General features: G+C 46.9%; 1 protein-coding gene across 5 annotated transcripts in view; it reads left to right on the forward strand.

The window, feature by feature from the left end:
* Nucleotides 1–5,060: 5,060 nt before the first annotated feature.
* The window catches only part of ATP11A (ATPase phospholipid transporting 11A), a 143,505-nt gene continuing 122,655 nt past the window's right edge, over nt 5,061–25,910 (forward strand). For 2 of the 5 annotated variants that reach the window (XM_045821184.1, XM_045821189.1), the window contains exon 1: nt 5,063–5,637. In XM_045821184.1, coding sequence (XP_045677140.1) covers nt 5,599–5,637 — 39 coding nt within the window. In that variant the 5' untranslated portion in view covers nt 5,063–5,598. Of the gene's footprint in view, nt 5,638–25,910 lie in introns of all 5 variants that reach the window. The other 3 variants (XM_045821186.1, XM_045821187.1, XM_045821185.1) reach the window with 3 other exon arrangements.

Here is a 25,910-nt window from a genome sequence, read left to right on the forward strand (position 1 = left end):
TGAGCGATCCCCTGGGGTGATCACTCACTGAGAGACGTAGGCTGGGGCCCCTCTGCGCTGGAGAAAGGAATGCCTCCCTGTGGAGGGAAAGGACCTGGAGACTGGTCGTCCTGGGACTTGCTCCTGGCCTGCATCTCAGTGCTTGGAGGAAGAAACTCGAAAAGGCTCAGAGTGTTGGGGGAGGAGAGAACATCTCACAGACGTAGAATCAAAGGACGGGGGTCTCTCAGGATGGATGAGAAAACGGCAGATAGGGGATCCCCTGCCAAACAAACCTCCACAGGACTTGGAATCACAGGGTCTGGTGACAGTTTTCACGGTAGAGCTCACACCGACCTCACCTGAAAGACTGAATCTTGCTAATTGTTTGTGATTGCCACTTGTGCTTAACATATTTGGATTAAGAATGATAAGGAAATGTTAACAAATTTTTTGACACCTGGGCAATGACCAAGGTAATCTAGACTGTCAAACGTAACTCAGAGGCACGGTCCCACAAGCTCCGTGCAAGCGTGGGAGGCAAGGTTCCCTGGCACATTCCAGCAGAAACGGGCCTGCGGAGCATGGCGAGCGAGGTAACCTCAGTGACGTTCCTCACCCAGGACCTGGCTCCCCACAGCATCCCTGCGGGTTACCAGTATCCTTCCGGACTGACTTCTCTGACTGTACACCCTTTCTCTCTGCACATGCTAAGACTTTAGGTGGTCCCTTTATTCTATCATAATAATGCTTCATGGATGAAATAGCAGTCTGGGTACATTTAGTCCTTTGACCGTTTATTGAGCACCTATTAGGGGTGCCAGGGACTGTGTGCTATGCCCTGGGAAGAGAACAGGGAGTCAGTTAATGAAGTAATCCACAACAAGGTCTCACTCAAGGAGGAACACAGACGTTTAGGCTAGTGGGTCTCAAAATTTGTGTCTGGGAGCTTTGCAAACACACCGGTGCTTGGATCTCACTCTAGACCAATTGAGTAAAAAATGTCTGGGCTGGCAGGAGGGATCCAGGGGAATTGCTATTTTTAAAAAATTCTCTCTGGTTTATTTATTTATTTTTACTCCATGGGTGATTTTAATCAATGATCAGGCTTTAGAAATACTGTTTAGGATAAATAACTAAGAGACACCAAGTGGTGCATTAAGAGTGCTAAGGCGGAGGAGTAACTACCACTGAGAGGGGACGGAGGAGTACGTAGGGAAAACGGCATTCGAGTGTGCTTTGAAGGGTGAGCAGGGCATTGTGAGGCAAGTAAGGAGTGGGGCTGAAGATTCCAGATGAAAGGGAGGAGGGGGGAGAGGGTAGCCTGTGGGAGGTACAGGAAGTAGAATTTCTGGCGTTGAAGAATTCTAGAACCAGTCATGGGAAGATGGCACCTACATAATTCTGAACCTGTTGTAACAGTGACCTGAGAAAGGTGTACAGAATGCTCCACCAGCTTGGAGGAGCAAGACTGCTTACCTGAGGAGGCCAAGCCCCCTCATGTATAGTAGTTGCTCCTTCTTCTTCTACCTGAAAATGAAACATGTTAATAGCCCACACTCTCCTGTTTCATGTTTTCAGGAATCAATGTTAGCTTCAGGTCCGTCATTTGAGAGCCCAGTAACAATAATGGTTTTGAACTCTCTTTGGAAGAAGGCCCCACTTTTTGGCCCCCTCTTAGAAGTCAATAAATCCGAGATTTCTGGTTTCCACCCTCGTCTCCTCTGAGGTGCAGGGGAGAAGTGGACAGCAGGTGTTTATGAGTCTGCGCAGGTGTGAGTGTGAGTGTAGCCTGAGCATCCAGTTGCTGACCTGCAATTTCATTTGAGTTTTGCGATTTGTATTCGGTCTGTTGTCTCCTCCTGATTTATCACATCAGTCCCCAATGGTGAAGCAGCCACAGTGATAGTGGATCAAGAGTAGGTCCTCAAGACCCAAAGCTGATTTAGATCATTGCATTCCTCTTAGACATTTACTAATCAGATTTCCACTCAACCCAGGCCTAAGGCAATCATCTGATGGCATTCCAAAGCTTAGTGATTGATTGACCAGGAATGGGCACAGGACTTAGGTCTTCTGGAGTGAAAATTCTCTTTCCCTTTGGAAGTGAATGAAGAGACATGGAGACCCTGACATTTCTGGCAGCCGTTCAACTTTGAACTTACTGTGATATTGTGAACATATTCCAACATCACACCAACACATTCCATTATTGCTTGTGTATAGTAGATTATTTACAAAGGAGACCACTAATAAATTCTTCATCCTTTTATGTACAAGGTCTTCCTCCCACCAAGAAGTGAAATATGTCCTGCCCCCTCCCCTTGAACCTGGGCTGGCCTTGGAACTTACTTTCCCCAATAGAATTTGACAGAAGTGATGTCCCAGGATGTCCAGGCCCAAGCTTTTAAGAGTGGTATCATGTCTACCTTGATCCCTTTTGGGGATCCAGCTGCCGTGGAAAGCAGCTTAGTCTAGACTACTAAACAATGAGAAACCATGTGGAGAGAGAGGGCAATCTGCTCCCAGATTCCCATCCACCCTGTTGAGACACTAGACATGTGACTGAAGCCAGCTGAACATTCCAGGCTCAGCTGAGCCCCCAAAGGATGCAGATGCACGAACAATTGCAGCCAACACCAGGTGGAGTAGAAGAACCATTCCACCAAACCCCAAAGTCCTGATAAATAATGATTCATGTTGTTTGAGCTTCCCAGTTTGTGGTGGTTTGTAATACAGAAATAACTGGTTCACAAAGTGAGTTGGATTTTTTGTTGCTTTGAGAGTCTTAACTGGTTTGTTTCCATAGGTTTAAAATTAAAATGCTGCCAATCACTAGTAACTAAAAATCCAACTTAATAAGGATATTTACTATCTTTCATGATATGAAATTCCATGATAGGGCCATGGTAGGATTGGTTAATGGCCCAATGGTGTCATTAAGGACCACACTCTTCCCACCTTTCCACACTGCCATACCCAGAGCAAGGAAGCTCCTCAGGTTACTTCCTGTCGCAGATGCCAGAAGGCTGCAAAAAGCCAGACATCACATCCAACAGGAACAAGGAGTATTTCTTCTTAATGTGACTTTTTCAGAGTAAAGAAACTTGGCTGAACCCTATTTTAAACCAATTACGGGAAGAAAAATGGAGTTACCAAGATTAGCTTACATGAACCACTTTATACTAGCCATCTGGAGCGTGGATAGCCAGACCAAGGTAGGTTGCTACCAGCAAGGAAAAGAAGGGTGTGGTTGCTGCGCTGGTAAGCCATGGTATCTACTACAATATGAAATTAACATTCGCCATTGAATGAAACAGACAGTCCTGAGAGAGAAGCAGCCTGTGTCCAGCAGACTTACGTGAAATCTGCTTGTGCCCTCCCACTCCCCATCCAAATGTCACAGTTTGGAAAGGTAGAAATTTAGTCAAAATCCAGCTCTAGCAGTCAGTGTTCTGGCAGGATGCAGAGGCATTCTTGGGAGATTTGGAAGAGAGTGTGATGAAGAGGCCATTTGCTATAGTGCAGTTATAGTTCAACAACACATCAAAGGGTGCTGTTACCCAGGGGCCAGCAGCAGTAGGAGGCAGACACCACTGCCAGGCCTTAAGGGCCGTACGGGAGAGAGCTGAGTTCCTGGAGCCTGACATGAGTTGATGCAGTGGAAAAGGAAGCCCAACCAGACAGTCACACAGGCATACATATACTGCCAGACCCAGGGAACAGCCAGGACAGAGAGGAGGGAAGAAATATACCTGCCTCTCTCTCTCCTTGGTCTCCAGGCTGCAGCTGGCACCCCTTCTGGTGAAGAGCCACTGATGATGGCCACAGGCCTTTTGGGTGCAGAGCGGGACAGAGAAGGCAGGGAGTAGATTCGGATAGAAAGTGGGGAATCAGTGAATTAGCTGACCAACAACTGGAGCATTTTACTGAAGAAAAGTAGTTCAGAATCCAGATAGTTCAGTGACTGTTAGCATTCACTAGAACTCATTTCTAGTCTGTGTCTAATCCAAAAAGTGTCCAATACTGCTTCTCTCCCACAGCCAGTCAGGGGAACATTCACATTCAATTGCAAACCTGCCGCTGTCAGGGGCAGTGCTCCTTAAAGGCTGCTGAAGGTGGTGGTGCGTCTGTCAGGTTTCACAAATGATGATGGCTTGTGACCAGGAGAAGGGAAGTTGGAAACAAAGTGTATCAATTAATTCAAGGCTGACTGTACAGTTAAGGAGATTATTTGTTTCGCTGCTGGGAAAACAGAAACATACCCTAGGATTGGAATAGCGGTGTTTGTGCAAAGCAACAGTTCTGCCTGGTTCAGAGCTAGCAGTGCCAAGTGTGTGCCCCGCCCCCCTCCCCAGGACTTGGAGGCCGGGTGAGCCAGGAACTCCCCTCTACCCCAGCTGGGCCGGGCTTGGCCTCCGGGTGGCAGGCTTAGGCCAAGCCTGGGCGAAGAGAGGAGTTGGACGGGCAGGACCGGGAGAGGGCTACCCGCTAGGGCTGGTGGCTGGTGTAACAGGTTCTAAGGCTGACTCCAACCCCTCACTTCCACCGCCTTACTAGGGTGGGAGGCCAGGGCTAGGGATCGTATTTTTAAAAGGAGCAAGGATCCCTTTTCTGCTCTGTGCTTACCTTGGCACCAGAGCAGAGAAGCTGCGCAACCCTGGGCAGCCACTTGAGGCACACCTCTGCCCTCTCTTACCTGCAAAGCAGGAGAGGCCACATGTGGGGGCTAGACTCCCACGGGGGCACGACCCCGACCCCCGTTAAAGGGTCCTCAACCCCCTCGCCCCGCGAGCGCCCTTCCAGTACCCCTATGATCTCGCTCCCACTGTTGGGCCTTTGGGGGAAAGATTGAAGTTTCGGGTCAGAGTGAGAGGATCAGCACGCTGACTGATGGGGGCTTTCGTAAGGCACAAAGTCCAGCGCCCTGATTCTCCTGGTAGAGCGCTCAGTCCCAGTCACCCCGGCCCCCATGCGGGGAGCACAGTCCCCTTCGCTCTGGCTCCCGGGCCAGGGCGCCCGGAGTCGGAAGCAACAGGAAGTCGTCCCCACCTGCGGGCCTTCACCCTCCGCCCTCCGTCCCAGGGTCCTCTCCTCTCCCGGGCTCCGGGGACCGGACAGGGCAAAGTGAAGGAGGGAGGAATGACCGGAGCTCGAGCGTGCCTAAGTGTGTTACGGCTACAGTGCCGGGGCGGGGGCTGCGGGCTGCGGGGCGCATGCTCAAACGCGCTAGTGACGTCCGCGCCGGGACCTGGCAGCCGGAGGCTGGGCTGAGAGGTGCTGTGGGTGGAGGGGAGGGGAGGAGAGGAGAGGGGAAGAGAGCAGAGCAGAGGAGCTTAGCTGAGCAGCAGAGCAGCAGCAGGATCCGCCCGGGCTGTAACGCTCCCAGCCCGCAGCCACACCGCCAGCAGCCCGGGCGCGAAGCCACAACCGCCGCGCCGGCCGCCGCGGGCCGGGCCGGGCATGAGCGCTGAGGGGCCGCGGCCGCCCCCCGCACCTCCCGGCGCGCCCAGGCCGTGACCCGGGCGGGGGCGCGCGGCCACACTCGGGCCCGGGCCCATGGGCGCGCTGAGCCGGGCGCCTGGGCGCTGAGCGCGGGCAGGCGCGGCCGGAGGAGCCATGGACTGCAGCCTCGTACGGACGCTCGTGCAGAGATACGTGAGTGCTGCCCTCGGGAGGACTGGGAACCGGGCGGGGACGAGACCTGGGGACCAGACGCCGCCGCCCCTAGCCCCGGATCCTCCTGAAGCCTCCGTGGTCCCTCAGGGTTTGGGCGGCCTGGTGATGCTTGCCGCCTACTGGGGGACAAGCAGGACGCAGGAAGGACCTGCAGAGTTTGCACCCTTGGGCTTCCGACGGGTCCCGCGCGCTCACGCTCTTCCCCGGTCCCCACCTGCTCCCGGTCCACGGCCGCGTCTCTCCCTGGAGTCCGCGCTGGTTGGAGCAATCCCAGCAGAGATCTTCCTCAGGTTTAGCTCAAGGCCCGGGGCTAGGAGGGATGTTCAGGTTCGGCCGCCTCCCGCCACCTCTGCACGAGGATTAAGAGATTGGGAGTGTTACACTTCCACAGGAAAAGGCGGTGATTTTGCTTGTTTGTCACACCATTGGGGGATTCAGAAGTGAAGTTTGGAATATTTTTTCCCCTGAAAGTAACCAATCAGGTTAGAGGCCCCGGGTGTTCTGAAGTTCCTCTGGAATCCACCCTCCGTGGTGCCCAGGTGGTGAAATCAGGGGGAGGGCTGGGAGGGGAAAAGTTCTTTTTGTTTTACATCAGACCGAGGGGAAACCGTGTGCAGCAGTAACCGGCGGCACTGGGTATAAAAAGGGGATGTGTGTATACAAGAGAAAGAAAACTGTCCGGAGGGTGTTGTTTCCTTGCCACTGTCTTTAACAAAAGACCATTATTCCCCAGCGGCTGACGGCCGGGCCAGGCCCGCGGTTAGTCACAGGTTTGAGAAGTCCAACGTTCAAACGGTTGGGACTAAAAGAGGGTGTTATGATGGGAACTGTATTTTTTTCCAGGTATAGGAATTACCTTAGGCAGCCTTTCAGATGTATGAGCTTTCTTTTAGAAGGAGACCTTGGCAGAAGATGAAAGTGTTTCTTTCCGTCTAAGGGGAACGCAAATCAAAGCTTTTCTTCCGAATCTCTTCACTGTCCAGAGGACTCCAGAATCTGGGGAACGTGTGTGCACCTTTCATAGCTCTGCCCTTAGGAAGGTCAATCTGAGTGACCGTTTTAAGTGGAGTATGTCTGTCTGTCTGTCTCTCTCTCTCTCTCTCTCTCTCTCTCTTCAGGGGTGGGGAAAAGCTTAGCAGAGGAAAGACTCATGTTGTCCCCCTAAGTCCATATTGCGATGTGAGTGCTAAACATAAGGGACACCTTTGTTTTTCTGTAGTAACAAGTTTTAGAGAAACCACTAGCAGTGATGGTAGGTAACCAGATTTGTGAGAGACGCTTTATCGGGCAGGGACCTTCTTTTCTCAGATTGTATCATCCAGGAGGTGTGGCTCCCCAGGCAAGTTATTTTTGCGCTGCCTGCCTCGGTTTCCTCAAAGAGAAAACGGAAAAAGGGAGAATGGAATTCGCCTTTACTTCAGCTTAACAATAAACCACAACCTTTGGACTAGCTAATTGGCCTTTATTTCAAATGTGCCCAACTAATATTTTTCAGTCAATTTCAGTTCTCTTTCAACATTTTGTAGTTTTAAAAAAAAAGGGAGGGAGAAGAGGTTAAACTGTGAGAAATAAATACTGTGCAGTTTTGTCTCCATGAGAGGCGAAGAGTGGATGGGCCCTCTTTCCCCTACCTCCGACCTGGCCGAGGTGCAGGCCTGGTGGGTCTGAACTTTCCACTGGTTCGTGACTCCTTCATCCTGGAAGTGGGGTGGATATGTCCAATTTTTGTGCTCTCTTTTACTCCTTTACTTCCTCCAGGCCTTCTGCTGTTTTATGTTATATCCATCAGTATAAATTTCAGTGTAATTTACATTTTAAATTTCCCTTTTGCTATGTTATTAGACTTATGAAAAATTATTTCTCTCCTATCCAAGTGGTAAATATTTTTTTAACAGACTTGCCCAGCATATGCATTTTTGGTGATGTCCCTGGATATTACTATTATTATTTGTATTTTTCTCCTTCCACATTTTTTTTTGCAGTCTAACCGTTTGGCTACTTCCCCTTATTCACATACCAAATCATTCATGTCTATGCTATTGAACTCTTGTCTTTGCTATTAAGCTAATTTGACCTTTTCCAGAAACAGTCAGGATCTGTTTTCTTATAATTTGGTTATTTCAATACATAGGACCAAATTATATTTCCTTCTGCTGAGGGCGGGGGGGAGGTCTGGGTTTGAATATTTGTTTTCCTGCAGTTTTTTAAATGTGACTTATTTTATAAACATGAGTAAGTGCCTTAAATCCTGTACCTTTCTAGTGTTCACATAGTCAGAATTTCCAGGGTAAAGAAAACTTCTCAGCTTCTTCTGGTGCACACGGGTTGCCGATTGGTAAAGAATTCCTTAGAAAACATTGATGTAGGTATTTTATTCTGGGTTAATTCCAGAGAGATAGAATAGGTAAATGAATGTGAGAATTCTGTTCCAGAATAGGCAGTATACACTGTGCAGTGTGTATTAATTTGTTGTTTGAATGTTTGATGGATATACGACATTCAGAGATTTTTCATATTTATAAATGGTGTAGTGCTTATGTATCATGAAGTAGTTTGATCTTTTTTTTTTTTAAAGAAATTTTTAGCCAAGTGGATAGAGAGCTAAAGTTTTTGGAGGTGTGATATGGGAAACTTAGATGAAGGTTGTTTAAATTTGGAGAGAAAGTAGTGTAGCTTCATGGGTTACCTCCAGGTTCTGCAGGCACACTCACAGCGTAACCTGGGCAGGTTGCTTCGTTTTCTCTGCTTCCGTGTTCTCACCTGAGAATAGTTCCAGTACCCATTTTATAGGCTTATTTGAGGATTAAATGGGTTAATACAAGCCAGGAGCTAAGAACGGTGCCTGGCTCTGTGGAATTGCTCAGTGAATGTATCACTACTAGCTGTTAACGTAATTTTGTCCCTGGGAAGGTTGGCAAGGAGAGAGCAAGCAGTTTTGTTGGGCAGTCATCAGCAGTCAGCAGGGTCCCCAGGTCATGGTGGAGGGGTGCACTGGGCGTCCTGCTGTTGAGCACTGTGTAGGGCCCAGACGGGATTTGACCAGCTTTGAAACAAGGTGTGCTAAAATACTGCAAGCCAGACGAAAAGTCTACAGGCCGTGTTTGGCCATAAAACCTCATTGGCACGACACTTCCTGTCCTCCCTCTCACCCATGCTTTGCTTTAGCAGGTTCGACTTAAAAGTTCTGTAGGTCAACAGCTTAACTTCGTCTCTGTAATTTGTTTTTAATACTTCAGCCTGGATACTGCTTCCTAGTTTTGTTTTGCTGCTTGTCAGAGTTTCTACTTGTTTCAATCTTATAATTTTTTAAGGTAAGGCTTATTTTTATTTTATTGTTTAGTTATTGATTTTAGGGAGCAAGAGGAAAGGCAGCAGAGGGAGAAGAGAGAAGGAGAGAGAGTGAGAACTTGTTGTTCCTCCCATCTCTGCACTCACGGCTTGACTCAGGCATGTGCCCTGCCTGGGATTGAACCCTCAACCTTGGCGCAGCAGAACAATGCTCTAACCAACTTAACTACCCACTCAAGGCTCCATCGTATAATTTCTGCTTTCTAGGAAACTTCTTACATTTTAAGATAGTAAACTTACAAGACAAATCTGGTAGTGAGGACAGTAGGTATTTACTTTTGAAACAGCTCATAACATTAGGATTTTCTTAAAAGAAAAAGCACTGGTCCCTGGAAAACCTTAAGCATGGCTATGTTAGAGTGCTTTAAAGCTTCTAAAAAGTTCAGCCATTTCTGTACAGGCACTTGTGCCTGCGTTTGTTTATTTTTTTATCACGGAAGGGTTTGTGACGGGAACATCACTGTTCAGCTGTGAGGTTTCCTGTTCTAAAAGGCAGACTTGCGGGTTTGACTCAGTTATACTGCTTTGTTTTAAACACGGGTGTCCAGCCTTTCGGTGTCTCTGGGCCACACTGGGAGAAGAGGTGTCTTGACCACACATTAAATTCATTTCGACACTTAATCAGAAAAAAGTCCCAAAATGTTTTAAGTGAATTTACAAGTCTGTGTTGGGCCACATTCGCAGCCATCCTGGGCTGCATGCGGCCTGCGGGGCCGCAGGCTAGACACCCCTGTTAAATTTAAAACCTTAAAAAGCTGCCTAATTTTGGCATTGTCTTTCCCAGTCTGGCTTCAGTTTAGGAAACAGCAGGCCTTCCTATTGTTCAGCTCCTGAAGTCTACGCCACAGGACCACAAAGTTAAGCCATTAACCACCCATGCCTTCAGCTGTTTGAAACAGGTGACCCTCAGGCGTATTACCCAAGACTAGTAGTTGGTCTGGCTCTGGCCTCCCCATAAAGCAGCATGGCCTCGTCAAGTGTTTGCACAGGAGTTTACCAAGCCCAGCACCTGTTTGCAGGTCTTGTGTGTTTTAACTGGACATTTTAAATCATCTGTCTAGATGTGTCATTTAACCTTGATGTTGCCGCTATTAAGTTAAATTTCTTCTATTGTTCTTTCAAACCCTATTTAATATCTGCTTATTAGAAACAAGTCATTTTGAGATGCTTTTATTTAATGCCAAAGGTTAGATTTAATAACACAGGAGAAAAGGAATATATATCACTGGGTTAAATTTCTAGGGACGAGAACACTGTCCTCAGCATGCGGTTGGGTAAAGCTGCATTGAATCCACTGGTGAGCATACCTACCTGCTTAACTACACAGGAAACCCTTTGTTTACAGGTGTGCTGGACTCTGAGACCTGACACAAATAGTTCCTTGGTGCTTCGACTATCTGTTCCAGTAGAAATGGGGTTAATAAGATATGGTTAGATCTCTAAGGCCCAGACTTATAAATGCTTTTTTAACCAAGTTAAATGTAGGCAAGAGTGCTATTTATTTGTGATGAAAATCAATGAAAAGCAATTTTTACAGCACTAGAAATTCGACAAGATTGAATAGGGACTGCTTTTGCTTTCATTTGGATGCTGGTATCTGAGAAAAACATAGTAGATTGTGGAGGTCAAAGTTCAGCATTAGAGCCTCCTGGGCTCTGGTTCAGACCCTGCCTCAGCCTCAGTGTGAGGCTGGCTGATGTCTTCATGCTTGGTTTCATCTCGAAATGGAGGCGCTTAGTGGGCCTCCCCGAGGGGTGGCTTGAAGAATTGAGTGGGGGCGCTGTTTGCATAGCTAGGTGCTCAGTCAAGGGACGTGGTGTCTGAAAAGGGGACTTAGTGCTGCTCAGCAGCCCTGCAGTTCTCACCTGCTCTGTCAGACCTCTTATAGCCCTTCTTCCCATAGACAGCGGGTGGTGGTGACCTTGCCTTGCACTTCATGGAGAGAAGAGCAGTCATCATATAGGACCCCCACCTTCACCTTCCACCCCACTTACCCCACCAGCTCTTCCCTTTTTCCGCTCTGGCCTCCCTCCTGGCAGGGACCTCAGTCTGATAAAGGCCTGTCCTGTAGCTTTACTCTGAGCCAACCCCCTCTGCCCCTCCACAGCCCCTGCCCCTCCGCACCCCCATTCCTCTTCTTCCTGAACCACTAATGTCTCCTTCTTTAGGGTGATGATGCCATCAGCCCTCGGGACTGTAATCATTGCCTTCAATCACCTTTTTGCCTTCAATATCCTTTTTTTCCAAAATCAACTTTCTTGACCCCATGTCCCTCTCCTGATGTCACCCCCACTTCTGTTCCTTCGCAGCTAAATTTTTTTAAGATGGTTTACTCATTTATGTAGTTCTTTAAAACATTTTTTGAATGAAATTTATTGGGGTTACATTGGATTATATGGGTGGCAAGTGTACAAGTCCATACAAAAATCATCTGTGTGTTGCACTGTGTGTTTACCACCCGGAGTCAGGTTCCCCCATCACCATCTGTCTGACCCAGACAGTGCACTTCTCTAAGGTGGCTGACGCGTCTTCGTCTCGCTCCAGAGGGGCACTCTCATCACCTCCCAGGGGCCCTCTCCAGCTGCCCCCTTCTGCCCTCCCGCTGGACCTCAGGAGGTGCTCAGTGTACTTGAAAACAGCACACATGTAGCGAGTGTGAGCCAGACAGGAAGAAGACACCCAGGTCCTTGTCCCTGTGGCACTTACCTTCAGATTAGGGCATGGCCGGCAGGAAACAATCACAGGAACAGATGTTAAAGGGTGCTGGAAGGTATGTGTGCTGGAAACACGAGAGCACAACGGGGGACTGTACGTTGGGGCTTTATAGACCTTACTGAGCAGCGGCTCGAAGGGGTGAGCAACCGGCCGCGCGGTGTCTGGCAGGTGCATCCCAGGCAGAGAAGAGGGCCATGGAGTAGCATCAGCGGCCCTGTGGCCTTTCCTCGTTGCGGAGATCCCTTGTCCAGTCACCCCATCCCTTCTCCATCAACACCTCTGCCAGGAGGAGACCCCAGATACCTTCTCCATGTCCATGATCCCACGTTGCTTTCTGATCTCAGCTTCTCCCCACTGTGCCCGGGACAATCTTGGTGCAGGGTACAGCTGGCCCTCCGCCTGCATCTGCTCAATGAGTGATTACACTTCTTATCCTTATTGCTAATAAGAACCTTGGGCACTTCTGAAGGAAACTCCATGGTACTTCTAAGGACTTGAGTGATCATTGACAGTTTTTAAAATCATTTTACTGTGCCTTCAAACTGTTGGATTCTCTTTCCTTGGTACATTTCATAGAGTTGTAAACATTTGGAAATGGACTGGGAAGGTCTCTGGCTTAACCCCCTCACTTAACAAACAGTAAATTGGAGGAAATTAAGTCCCCAAGGTCGCAGCTCAGGGTCCCTGCACCTCTAACGGGCCAACCTGACCAGGTGCGTAGCTTCCATGTGCAGTGTGTGCCCGTGTTTGGACACAGTGCTCTCTCCGGACTGCGGGCTGGACCCTCACAATGGGGGTCCCTGGGACTTGTGTCCTCTTCTCTTTCCCCCATTCCTTGGACCACAGGGCTTGGAAAGGAGAGACCAGCAGCAGCGCCCCTCTTCTGGAGCCTGGCCAAGAGCAAGCGCTCTTTTCTGGTCCCTGATGGGACCCACACTCCCTTGAAACGGTGTGTAGAACTTTCTGCTCATGCACTTCTTGATTTCTGGGAAGGGGTTCCCAGTTTCTGTTAGCTTCTCGAAGGAGTGGCTGCCTTAGTTAAGGCTAAGAACCCTTGTCCGAGAACACAGGAAACCAGCCCACTGGTGTGATGGCGCTGGCCCACTCAGCAGCTTCAAAACTGTTTGTATTTCTTGTCAGCGTTTAAGTATGGATGAATAACATAAATTTCCCCACTTTTTAACAAATGGTGTGATGTGGCAATGCTGCACTGGATGGCTTCCCCATGACCATGACCCCTGGAGCAAGCAGCCATTTAGAGAATTCAGCCCTGTCCTCTGGCCTCCTCGTCACTGCACCTGAGCTGCTTTTGACCCCCTAACCCTTCCAGGAAGCATGCAGGCCCTTCCCGTCTGGGTGGGCACTTGAGAAGCCCAATGCAAACTGTTCACATTGTTTTGCAAGTTTCTTAATGTGCTTTATCTGCTTCTGTCCCTTGGCATGCTTGCTTTGTTTTAGGTGTCCGTGACTCTGGTCCACGGGGATGGAAGGGGTCTCTGCTTCCCTTAGTGCATATCCTGGGAAGGACGCCCTTTTCAGCAGTATCCACAGTAGGGGGTTTTGGCTCACACGTGCTGGCATGCTAGGACAGGAAAAAACCAATACATTAGAGTGAGACGCAAAAGAAAGGATTTTCGGTTTCCTCTGTCACCTGTTGCCTTTGTCACCTGGGTGAAGGCCGGACCCAAACACGTGAGCACTGTGGGCAAGTTAATCAGTAGCTACCTCTTCAGACCTATCCTTTAAATAGTTTTTTTTTTCTTTTCACCTTTTTTTTTAGTCCTCACATGACGATCTGTTTATTGATTTGGGGGAAAAGGGGGAGAGAGAAACATTGATGTGAGAGAGAAACATCGATTAGTTGCCCCCACCCCATACACATCCTGACTGGGAATCAAACCCACAACCTTTTGGTGTGTGGGATGACGCTCCAACCTACTAAACTACTTGGCCAGGGCTTTTTCACCTTTTTAAGTGGAGCGGGAAGTAATTCATTTTCTATGAATAAAAAAGATTTTTTGTATTGCAACATATTCCTAATAAGGAATTTGTTAGTAACATATTTATACTTATTTGCAATTGCCTTTCCTTTTTTTGGTCACAAATAACTCAGCTGAGTTAGTCATCCTCTAAGGAGAAAGCTAATTTAATTTAGGTGGATATATTTTTAAATTCTTACTCTGAATGTGTTTAAGGAGCCACCTCCAAGCCCTCCTGGTTTTCTGTCAGCAGTGTTTCCCCTTTCTCTTTGGTTTTAATTTTGTTTTCTATGGGTTTCAGCATCAGAGCACTTCTTGGGAGGCATATTAAAAGGTTTACAGTTTAGACAATAGAAGAAGTCACTTTTTCCTGGGAGACCGCAGTATGCCATGCATTATTTGGTATCAAAATTTCCATTAGCTGGCTGCACTCAGGGTTGGTGATCCATTGAGATATTTGAGTCTGTTTTGCATGTAAAAATTTTTAACAATGATAGGCTGCCACTGGCAAGAAGTGTTTTAACTTCCATTCATTTTACTTCTGCCATATTGTGGGCATCACCTGTTTCACGGATTATGTAATTGGTAGAGGCCAAAGTTAACCAGTGCCTTGTTTGAGATTCATGCCAGCAATGATCTTCTAGATCCGGGTGCCAGCAGCCTTTTGGATGGCAGCCCTCCCTCTAATCCAGCCCTGCTCCTGGCACTTCACTTAACCCCCAGAGGCAACTGTAAAATGACACTAATGGCATTTGTTGTCTCTGCTTGTCTGGGTCTTGAGGACCAAATGAACTCATGTACATGAAGATGTATGTTTTGTGCATTGCAAACGGCTGTAAAAACCCAGGAAAGAGCTGTCAATTTCTTGTGTATCTCATATGACAAAGATAATAGTTTTGGGCTCAGAAAGGGAATAAAGATAAGATCATTTCTCCTGGTTTAGAGACAGAAGAATTTCAAGAGAATGTTTGTTACTTGTGAAAGAGACTCTTTGGCCAAAGGCCAGTAAATTAAGAGTTCAGCAGAGGTGGGAGTATGTGTAGCTTGGAAAATATGGTGGCTCCATCGTTGTTGTACTTGTCCCCTCTCTTCATGCCCCGAAAAAGGGCGTAGAGAAAAGGGCTGCTGTGAAAGAGACCCTGATGACTGTGCTTACAGGTGCCTCCCTAAAACAGCCTGGGACATCTTGGTGCCTTTTCAGACGACAAAGGGAGCTGTCAGTCGTTGGTGTCGGATGCGCTGGGTCCTTGCCAAGAGCTGTAGTCATAATCTCGCGCTTTATCTTCACATCAGCCCTGTGAAGGGGTGCTGTGTCCATTCTGTGCGAGAAAACTGATGTCTACATAGCAGACACAGGCGGACCTTTCGTCTGGCTCACTCTGCTCCCATCTGCTAGGTTGTGCATCCTGTACAGCAGCAGTGCGCAGCTTGTTGGCACCAGGGACTGGTTTGGTGGAAGACAGTTTTTCCACGAACTGGGGTGGGGGGATGGTTTCGGGATGACTGAAGCACATTACATTCAAGCTCACCTCCTGCAGTGCTGCCCCCCCACCCCCACCCCGCCATCCTAACAAGCCCGCACCTGTACTGGTCTGTGTCTGTGGCAGAGGTTGGGGACCCCTGCTGTAAAGGGTTCATCTGTGGCTCAGGGTGATCATATGCAATTTGGCTAGCTCAGCCCCAGTTTATGTTGTTGTCCTAGTGTACTAATTGAGAGTGTCCTTTTTCACTCACAGTTCACTAGGGGGATCCCTTCATTAAAGTTCTTCCCCCTTTTAGTTTGTTGGTGAATTTATTCCCAGGTGTACCTGCATGGACCTGCTTTTCCCCTTGAGATCAGGTTTAGGTAACTGCTGAGGGGAGCAGTCTGCCTGCACGTTGCCATAACCTTTTCAGAAGGATGTGGAGGCAGAAGTTAATGAACCAGGAGTGAACTCAAGAATAAATAAGGGCATTCTCTGGAGGCTTCAGATGTGAAATACAGAGACATTGGGGTTCATCACCATCATCTGCTTCGAGGTGCCTGTGTGCACAGAGAGAGGGGGGGAGATGGGGATGGGGGGGAGAGAGAAAGAGAGAAAGAGAGAGATCTTGATCAGATTAGGACCCCTCCATTATAATGCTATTTAATCTTAACTACCTGCTAAAATTCCTCTCTCTAAATTCAGTCACATTGGGGATTAAGACTTCAACGTAAGAATTTTGAGGGAACACAGTTCAGTCCGCAGCAGAATACTGTTAAAGTAGGTACTGTTTAGAGTGTGAATATTCACACAGGTGGGCAATAATCAGGGAGGACAGCTGGGGAAAGCAGATTACTTGCTTACTGTTTTATCAAATAAATACAGAAACAGATGTTCCATGAAATCTGGAAAGACAAAAGCAAAATGAGATAAATATTTAGTGGGAAAGGGTTGTTTTTTAATTGTGAAACAGGTTTAGGTGATTGTACCATTATTAGATATAATAGAGCACAGCTTCCCAGCTTTGATCAGGTCTAGCTAAGGTTCTGTGTATTTCTGTCTTTCTCTTTTCTTTTTGATGTATCTCTTTCCCCCTCTACAATGAGTTGGTAGGAGAATGGTGGTTTGTATTTTAAAAGGCTATATAGTGTATTATTTGGGGTTTCGTATTATAATCCAAATCCACAGTGTCTGGCTGTTGGCAGGACAGATGTCACAGTATACGCCCCATAACTGGGTTGGACACATTTGCTCATTACAGGAGGAGGCTGCTGCTGCTGATCCAATTCTAGTAAATGGAATTGCATTTTAGGGACTTCCGTTCTCTTGACCTGCCTTTGTACAGGACGACATTTTATCTTTGGCAGAATTAGAAAGTAATAGTTGGAAGTTGAACTTGAAATACTAGTTAAAGAACAGGGACGTGGTGTTAATCTCTGTGAGTATCTGTAGTAAGTGGGATCAACACATGCTGCATCTGCACTCTGTTACTCAGACTTCTGTAACTCCTGTGTTCGCATGGCAGTCTGTGAGTTCCCAAACCAGCTGTTGTCTACCTCTTCATGTCAGGGTTTTATATTTTTTTTGTTTGTTGTTTGTTTGTGTGTGTGTGTGTTTGTAACATGTGATCATAGCTTCATTATCTTTCATGAAATATTTGCTTCTGCTGTTATAAGCATATATCAGAATGATCCTAAAGCATTATCATCTTTTGATCAGGAATAGGGCCTCTGGTGATTGTTGAAAGGGTTCTGGGTGCTTTTCACTCATTTTGCCTACAAGTGGGAGGCTGAGTTATTCTGGAAACCCTGAGTGATCGTGACAGTATTTAAAGCTGCAGGACCCCGTGGAGCTCTTCCACCTCGCAGCATGGTCCTCTCTGAACCCTCTGTGCAGAATGAAGTCCTGAAGTTGAGAGATCCATTTGCGGAGGTTCTCAAGTTCGTATTTTGGGAGATGTGAGTCTGAGACTGGTGTGTTGGTGCCCTGCCCCCCAGCCCCCCACCCAGCTCAGCTGTCCCGGCACAGAGGTGGCTTGCCTGCTGCACCTTCTCTTCGGACAGACCTCCTGGCTGCCTGGGAAGGAGCTGCCACTGCCTGGGCATTACATAAGCTCCCCGCCTCAGAGAAAAGAGGATTTCCTCCAACCTATTTTCAGCAAAGGATTAGGGGCAATGAAGTTCTGCCATTAGAATGTCATCTAGATTTTTGTGTGATTTTTCAAGGAGGTCTCAGCGATTGTCCACTGAAACACAAGTATAGCGATGAAATCCAGGAATGATCATTGCTGTGAAAGACATGCCATTTTAGGGTACATCAGACCTAGATTTACTTCCACATAAAATACCTGGCAAAATATCTGGACGTAAATTCGATGCATGTGGCATAATTTAAATTCCCTTTTTAAAAGAAAGTGTTGGAAAGCAGTTGTTTTGATAAATATAGATAAATTGTTAAGATAGATACCATGAAGCACAGACATGCGTTTTTCCCCTGTGATAACCAACCTGGACATGAACCTGAAAGCCGCGTGCGCACAGAGAAAGTTGCAGTGACAGTTGCGGTGGAGGGAGCCTCTCCCAGCCCTCATTTCTGATGTCCCTTAACTCGTGCCGCCACTTCTCTAACGTAACATGGGGATAAAACACACAGCCTCTTGGCATTGAAGCGTGTATAGGGGTAAACCTGGCAAGATCCGTGTAAAGAAAAGTATTTGATGTATTTAGTACATACTGGGTGATCAACATGTTCATCAAATATTTCTTGAGCACCATTGGTATGCACTGGGGATTCGGTAGGGAGCAAGGTGCACGAACATCCTGGCTCTCCTGGAGACTGCATTTTGGTGGCGGGTGATAGAAAATAGATAAGCACATAGCATGCTAGGTGTTAGGAGTGATGCAGACAAAAATGAGATGGGAAGAAAGATCAGGAGAAGTGTTAGCGTGGTAGGGAAGGTAAAGGCCAGCTTCCATGGGAAGGTGACAGGAGCCAGGTCTTGAGGGGACCAGGGGCGAGTTGGGGGATGGTTCCAGAGTGAGGAAACTTGAAGGCTGGACCCACTGCGCAGCCTAATGGGAGAGGATGCAGGGCCTGAGGGGAAGGGGCCATGAGGGCGGGCCTAGGGGGATGGGAACAGAGGGATAGATGGCTGGTTACCTACATCTCATTTAATAGGATTATATGGCCACCCCTTAGTGTTTCATTGCTTAAGTTATGAAATAGGTTACATGTGTTGCTTTTTGATGAAGTCTTAAATTTGTTTTAGAATTATGTGGCCGACTGAAAATGTTACATAATAGATAAATAGATGACTTACAACATTATAAAGGTGTGTTGATTTCTTGAATGAATATACAATGAGTTGATGCATGAGCAATGTTTTTACTGTGGCAAAATAGCTATAACGAAGTTTGCGGTTGTAACCGTGTTTCAGGAAGGGTGTGACCCAGGGCCTTTGAGCACACTCACACTGTCAGGCAGCCATGGCCACTCTTCATCTCCAGAACCTGTCCCTCCTCCCAGAACCAACGGATTCATGAGCAGTTTTAAGTAGCTTATTCCACATTTGATATTGTGTATCTTGCTTTTTTGGAAACAAAAGAAAAATCAATGAAAAAGATCTTAATGGGGTCATGAGAAGACTTATTGAAACCTAAGGACTAATTAAGTTTTAATGGAAAATGGACCCAGGTAGGAGGTTTTTTTTCTTTTAAATAATTGCTGATAGTAAGTTTTCTTAAAAGTTAAATGCTTGAATGGGAGCATTCATTTGAGTTTTATGTTTTGCTTACTATATGCTTGTCTGAGAACACTAAAAGTTGCGATTATTGTTCCAGAGGAGAAAATCTGACATTTGCCTTAGAGCAAGTAATTCTTTACTAAGAGACAGACTCTCATAAAAGTTATGTTTAGTTGGCAGTACACTCAATAATACAGTCATGATAATAAGTTTGCTTAATGATGTTATAAAGTTACATTGACTTTTTCCTAAGTGCATTTATAAGAAATAGGAATTAAAGTGTTTCATGTGAAATTTTCTTCTAGAAACTCCATTCTACTAACTGACTGGTTCAAATAAGTTTTTTATTTTCAGTTAATCTGTAGCATTTATTGTTTTACTACCTAAAACATTAATAACAGGTTTATTAAATTTAAACTTATACTTGGCAATGTTTTTCTGTGAAATTATTGATTCGATGAGAAGCTGTTATATGGTGTTCCTACTGTAAGGGGATATAAGATTTTTTTTGTTCTTAAACTGAATTCTTCGATTTCATAAATTGAGAGGTTGATTTTTAGAGAACTGCATGGATTGAAAAGCTACAAGTCCCTTTTATTAGTTTTTGATCTATTAACAAGAAACTTAATTGTAAAATTGAATAATTATATCTCTTAAATAGTTTGGCTCATTTAAAACCACGCTTGCAACAGTCAGCTGGCTAGATGCCATATTTGGCAGGTAATCTTTGGAGTTGACAGAAAAACAAATATTAGAAATAAAAAAGAGTATCCATGGCTTTTCTTTACCATCCTTACAATTTTAGTTCATTAAAAAGATGGGTTGACATTGGTTTGTATTAACTTATTCATCCTGCAAATTCAGAATGTTGTTATCTGTCATGTCCAACACCTTACACCTGCAGAGCCTCCGCCCTCACTCAGGCTGCCGCCTGAAAAGGTGGGAACTGTGGGCTGACACACAGCGTTGACTGTTTTCTGTCTAATCCCAGCCTTGCCACAGACAGTTCACACGCCTTTGGTCATTTTCCCAGCGAATGGTGTTCCCCCTGCCTGTGTTGTGAACTCATCCAGCGGGGCTGGTGTCTGGAATTTAGGGACATGTGCATCAGATTCTGTTTTGTTTTATTTTATTTTTTTAATGGACTGGCCAGGCTCTAAGAACAGACCCTAAGAGGGAGTTCAGAGTGCAGAGTATTTACCAGGATCAAATAACTAAAGGGAAGGAGAAAAGAGCAGAACTGGGCAGAAGGCGACTGTTGTTGGTCACCCCCAAGAGCCCCGTGGCCCACATGGACCCGTGGCGATGCCTCTCTGCCCTCCTGGTGGGAGCTGCCCACCGGGGACTGTGCTGACCCACTGCAGATAGCACACCTCCCCTCTGCCCTTCTGTCCCCTGGATGCTGCTCTGGTCAGATGAGCTGAGAATCAAGGTTGTGTGGAGACCTGGAAATGCTAGGGATGTGGACAGTGTTCATTCTACTTGCTCGGTGTCCAACATTTTCACTCATATAATGGGGCAGACCAGCTTTAAATCAGTAGTCAATGATCATTATACAAAGATTTTTCAGCCTTTTTTATTGCAGGTGTGCAGGGACATGTCATTTAAGTTATGTCTGCTAGTCTTGTGGGTGCTTTTGGAAAGGCATTCTCAAATAGATCTTGAATTACATGTTAGTGGCAAGGACATGGCCCCCAAACATACTCAAACTAGACATCAATTAACACCATCAGCAGTTAGCATCTACATTTGTGTGTGACTCGAGGAGTGAAGCTTCTTACTTTGTAAGTGTAATTCCTACACACGTTTGCTCCTAACGTTTTGGTAAAAACGGAGGCCTGAATACCACCCATTAATACACAGCTGTCATCCCTGAGGCTCGGTGGTGCAAACCCTGGTGATGATTTGTAATTAGAATGGGGAGTGGTGGAGCCCAGAGAAGGGAGGCCAGGGCTGCGGGGGCAGCGACTGGAGGGAGGGCAGCCTGGAGGACTTTCTAGGGGGACAAGCAGGAGAGGCAGAGGGTGGGCACTGTCGTGCTGCTCTGCGCCAGGAGCTCTGACACACCCGCATTGTTGCAACAGGGCCTGGCTCTCTAAGTGCTGGCATTAGCGGTCACTTGTAGCTGGTGAAATAGGAAAGGGAGCTATGCGTGTTTTGTATTTGCCAGAAGGAGAAGGGACCCAACAGGTGACCAGTCACTGCGTGCCACTTCAGCATGAGGGGGCAGGTGGCAGGTGAAATGGAATAACAGTGCCAGCCCTGCCAGGCCCATAGCAGGTGACAGAGGCTGGGATTGGGGCCAGCTGTGTGTGACCCCCCGCAGACCTACCAAGCCTGCAGCAGGTATGGCTCTCCTCCGGTCTCCCCTCCAGGTGGTCCTCACACACACCTGGTCTTCGCATGGTGCAGGGCGGGGGTGGTGCGGGGGCAATTCTAAGGATGCCGATGCCCAGAGTGGGGAGGGCAGGTTGACAGTAGGCCTCAAATCCGGGGTTGACATTCTTTCCTAGCCCAGAGCCATTTTCTTTTCCAATTCTGTCATCCAATTCTGTTCTACTTGGAATTTAGTATTCACTGTAACATTTTGTGGTTTTAAAAAATGACATAGTCAAGGGAAAAAATGTCCTAAGTTAGCTATTTGTTCAAAATAAAACCTCAGAGAGAAAGAAGCTACCTTACATCAAATTTCAGCTCTACCCAATGAGACAACAAGAAGGAAAGGAAAAGGACCCCCCCCCCCCAAAACTTGCTCAAAAATGATGTCTTGGGTCAGATTTCAGGGGTTACAGGTTTCGCTTTCATTTTGAAGCAGCTGGAAGTTAGGGCTTTTTGGAATTCCAGACTTTAATTTACTAGAGAGTGGATCTCTAGGAACTGGGAGACGGCCCAATGTGTGAAGTCAGATTTAACTTTTGGGTTGATAGGAACAGACTGGAAGGGCGGCTCCAGTCTTTTTCCCAGCTTTCTAAATATAACCCGAAGGAGCCTCCCTCGCTGACTCAGTCCTGGAGGCTGCAGATGAGGGAAGGGTAGAGGGGAGAAACTTTAGTTACATTTCTGAATCTGAGGCACCTCACTCCATCCATGTCTGGGGCACAAAGCTCTGGACAGAGCTCGGACGCCTGGCTCCAGTGACCTGGGCCCCGTGTGTGAACCGCAAGGCATCTTACCGAGTGGTTTAAAAACCAAGACGAGCTGTCACGTGCCTTTTCTCCATCTTTGCTTCCAAATGCTTTCTTCATTCTTCTTTCCCCGTGCTTGGTGCTATGTACTCCTTGGAAATTACTGCAGTTGGTTTTTGTTTCCTGTCAATGTAAGAAACATCCAAATCGGTAGAGACTATGAGTTTGAGTCAAACTGATGACAGGTGCCTGGAAGCAAAATCTCAACAGGTTGATAAAATGCTCTGGAGAACAGCAGTTTTGCAGCTTATTTTATACATTAACAACGAAGGAGGACAGGTAAGGGGGTTACGTGAACTCCATTTGTGGTGGATTAGGGAGGTGGGAGAAAGCAAAGCGGGGAGCTCTCTGGGATTGGATAAAGAGTAAAACAGGGAGACAAGTGTGTCTTTTGCATTGGTGGGTATAAGGTAGTTAACAGTTCACATTCACAGCACATAGTGATGGTATTGGGGGAATAAAATAGCAGTGATGGGTTCTGTGGTCTCCCGCTCTGGTGTGGTGGGGGTACGCTGAGGGGTTCAGAGATAGGGGGCTACTCAGACATTCCAAGGGTATGTTTACCTTAGATGGAAAAAGACAATGGATGTGCTCACTTAAGGTAAAGACGGCCCTTTGCTAAGGAAGCTACAGACCTAGGATCTAACTAACCTCCAAGAGACACTTTAGGTAGCAATTTTATGTTCAGATCATCCTCTGTGGTTACTTTCAGTCTCTGAGTTTTTAAGGGCCACCAGGAAGGACTGCCCTGCCCACCTCGAGCTTGTCAGGTTTGGTGTGTGGCCCCTTCTTTGTCCACAATCCCATGTAATTTGGCCAGTACCTCCCCAGTGGTTAGCAATGCAGTGTCCCTACAGGTAAAGAACAGCCCAATTAAGCCTGTCCCCTCCCACCCTCCAGAGATGCATCAAATGCTACCTGTAAGGTTTTCAGCATACCAGGGGATCAGGGCATGATGGCTGGTTTCCTGCAGCCTGTGTGCCTAGGTGGCATCATTTAGACTAACCCCAACTTACAGATGGTAGAGTGAGGCCCAGATTGTGCAGACAACCAGTCCCAGGTCACCCTTGGGCTGTATGGCGGCAGAGGCTGGTTTGTTCCAAGGGCAGGTTCTTTTCCTTGTATCACCACCACATAAACCTTCATTAGGAAGCTCAGCTAGGTTCTGTAGCTTGGCCAGTAAAGAGTGGGTGGGAAGAGAGAAACACCCAGGGACAGTCCTGGAACAGAGGCCCCGTTTTTATTGCTGGAAATGCTGCTACCGATGATTACCTGGTGGTCCCAGGCCCTGACTTCTCTTTTCCTTGGAAGCCCCTCTCATGGACCAGCCTATTATTGCACGATTGAGGCTAAAAACCTAATTCCAACCTGCAGCTCTATGGCTGGAGTGAACTCAGTCAAGCTGAGGACCAGTTCTGGCCAGATGGTGCCCACTGCTGCCTCTTATGTGTATTGGACAAAATAACAAAGAAGTTTATTATGAGTCTTGTTTGGGGCTTGAGGTTAAAAAAGTACCCACGGGGAGTTGCACCTTTACTATTGTAACACTGTCAGAGTGGGTGGGTTCTCTCGTGGCCGCATTGGAACTCAGCCTTTGAATAGACCCCGGGTTGGCATCTGGTTCATGAGACATATTTGGGTGATGTGAATGGAGGCATGATGGTTCCAAACAAGTTCAACGGAATTTCAGTGGACTCATGTAATACAATAAATGTATGTGTTTTAGTATTCTCCATAGAGAATTGTGTAATTCTCTATGTTACATAGAGAATTCTGTGTTACATAGAATTATGTGACACAGTTCACAAAACCGTACAAATATTTGTGAAATGATTTTTTTAAATTTCATGGTTCTTGGGAATGTAAGAAATCATATTATTGAGCATATTCAAGTAAAAAGAAACTGTGCACTGTGTAAATGGCGATTTTGTAGTCTTTAAGTGTCATCATGCCTCTCTTTTAAGAGAAGACCTCAGTGGGTTTTTAATTCTTGTTTAATGTTGTGGCTTCCAAGGCTCCTGTTGTTCTGGCAGAATGGAAATTTCATTCCCCATTCAGTTTGTGGGAAGATCACATTCTGGCCATTTAATCTTCACATTCTAGCCATTTAATCTTTTGCTGTCAGCTAACTGTTGATAAGGATGAAATGAAACCAGATATCAGTTTTGTGTGTACCCAACTGAGGAAAAAGAAAGCCAGGAATGCCGATGAGGAAGTGATAGCCTGGCTGGCTGGCGTAGCCCGGAGGAGCAGTGAAATGAGATGAGTGGTTTTAATTACATCTCATTCTTCCAGCTGTGTTCTCTCCGGCTCTTCCCAGGCTTCCCCTCCCCTGGATGGCTCTTCCTCCTCCGCGATAAACCTGGTCTCCCCTGCCTTCTCCACCCCTCACCTCCCATTCATTTGGGAGCATCTTCTGGGTCCTGGAGTCCCTTGTGAGCCACAGAGACTTGACTGGGTACATTCTCATCTCTACCGGAGAACATACTCAAAGTGGTTTTCCTGTGTTGATGGATGTGGCTGAGGCCACCCCGTGAGGGGCCCCAACCCCTGCCACTGCTCCAGGACTAAGCCACAGGGGCAGGGGTGACCTGAAAGACTGGGGTGGGGGAGCAGGCCTGGCTGCTCCTTTGGGCAAATTGCTTTTCCAACCCCACATCCTGCACTTTTTTGTATGCTTCTATGTTACGTATTAACACGTGTTCTTTGTGATAAGGCTTTGATGGGGACACAGGAGAACAAGAAGGTGAAATAGCTCCTGACCACAGGACGGCTGCAAACACCCAAAGCTCTTTGTTCCGTAGTTTCTGGCCAGTTAGGTACATACTTGTGCAGCAATATTTTTTACTGTGGTAAAATACACATTAGACCTATCGTCTTAACCGTGGTATGATCTAAAACTCAGTGGCATTAATTGTATTTACGTCTTGTGCAGCCATCACTGTCATTGGTCCCCAGAGCGCTTTTCATCTTGCGAAAACGGAAACTGTCCTCGTCAGACTCTCACTCCCCACTCCCCTTCCTGTGACTTCCCTTCTGTTTTCTGTCTCCATGATTTTGACACATCTAACTACTTCATAGAAGTGGATTCACATAGTATTTGTTCTTTTGTGGCCGGCTTTTTACACTTAGCATAAGCTCCTCAAGTTTCATACATGTTACAACACAGGCGGCAGACACAAGGCCCGTGGGCCGAATCCGGCCCTCCACCTTGTTTTGTCCGGCTCAGCACCTTGTTTCTACCCAGCAGCAGCACCCTGCTCCTTGCCCCTAGTTAAGGAGTAGTTACATTTGTGCAATCTTAAAATTACATTCCCCCCTTTGAAGGCAACTGTGAGGCTGATATGGCCCCGGGCGAGAATGGGTTTGACACCCCTGCCTTACAGCATGGATTAGGATTTCCCTCCTTTTTAAAGCTGAATAACTGTATGTATGTCACACAGTTTGTTTATCCTTTAATCAGTGGACACTTGGGTTGCTTCCTTCGGAAATTTTTATGGACTGAAAACCTGCCGAAAGGACCAGTGCCCTCAGGTTGTCCCAGGCTACCTGAGAAGAATGTGTTGGCACAGCTCTAAATCTGTGAAAGAGGCAGGATCCTGGTGAACTTGGGCCCATGTATTTCAGCTTTGTAAGGTGCTGGCTGTATTCCCTTCACACCTGGGCTGCTTTTCTACTGCAGCACTGCCCCATCTGTTCTTTCTATACTTGATTAAAATCTCCCTTTCTTTGGGAATTCTTTACAGATTAACTTTCTTCAAAGGCAGGCTTGAGCTGTCCACTTTCAGCATAAGTGTGGCTGCTTTGCATGTGTTGATTT

Source organism: Phyllostomus hastatus, unplaced genomic scaffold (assembly GCF_019186645.2).
Source record: "Phyllostomus hastatus isolate PE091 unplaced genomic scaffold, TTU_PhHast_1.1 phas_scaffold_46, whole genome shotgun sequence".
Lineage (NCBI taxonomy): Eukaryota > Metazoa > Chordata > Mammalia > Chiroptera > Phyllostomidae > Phyllostomus > Phyllostomus hastatus.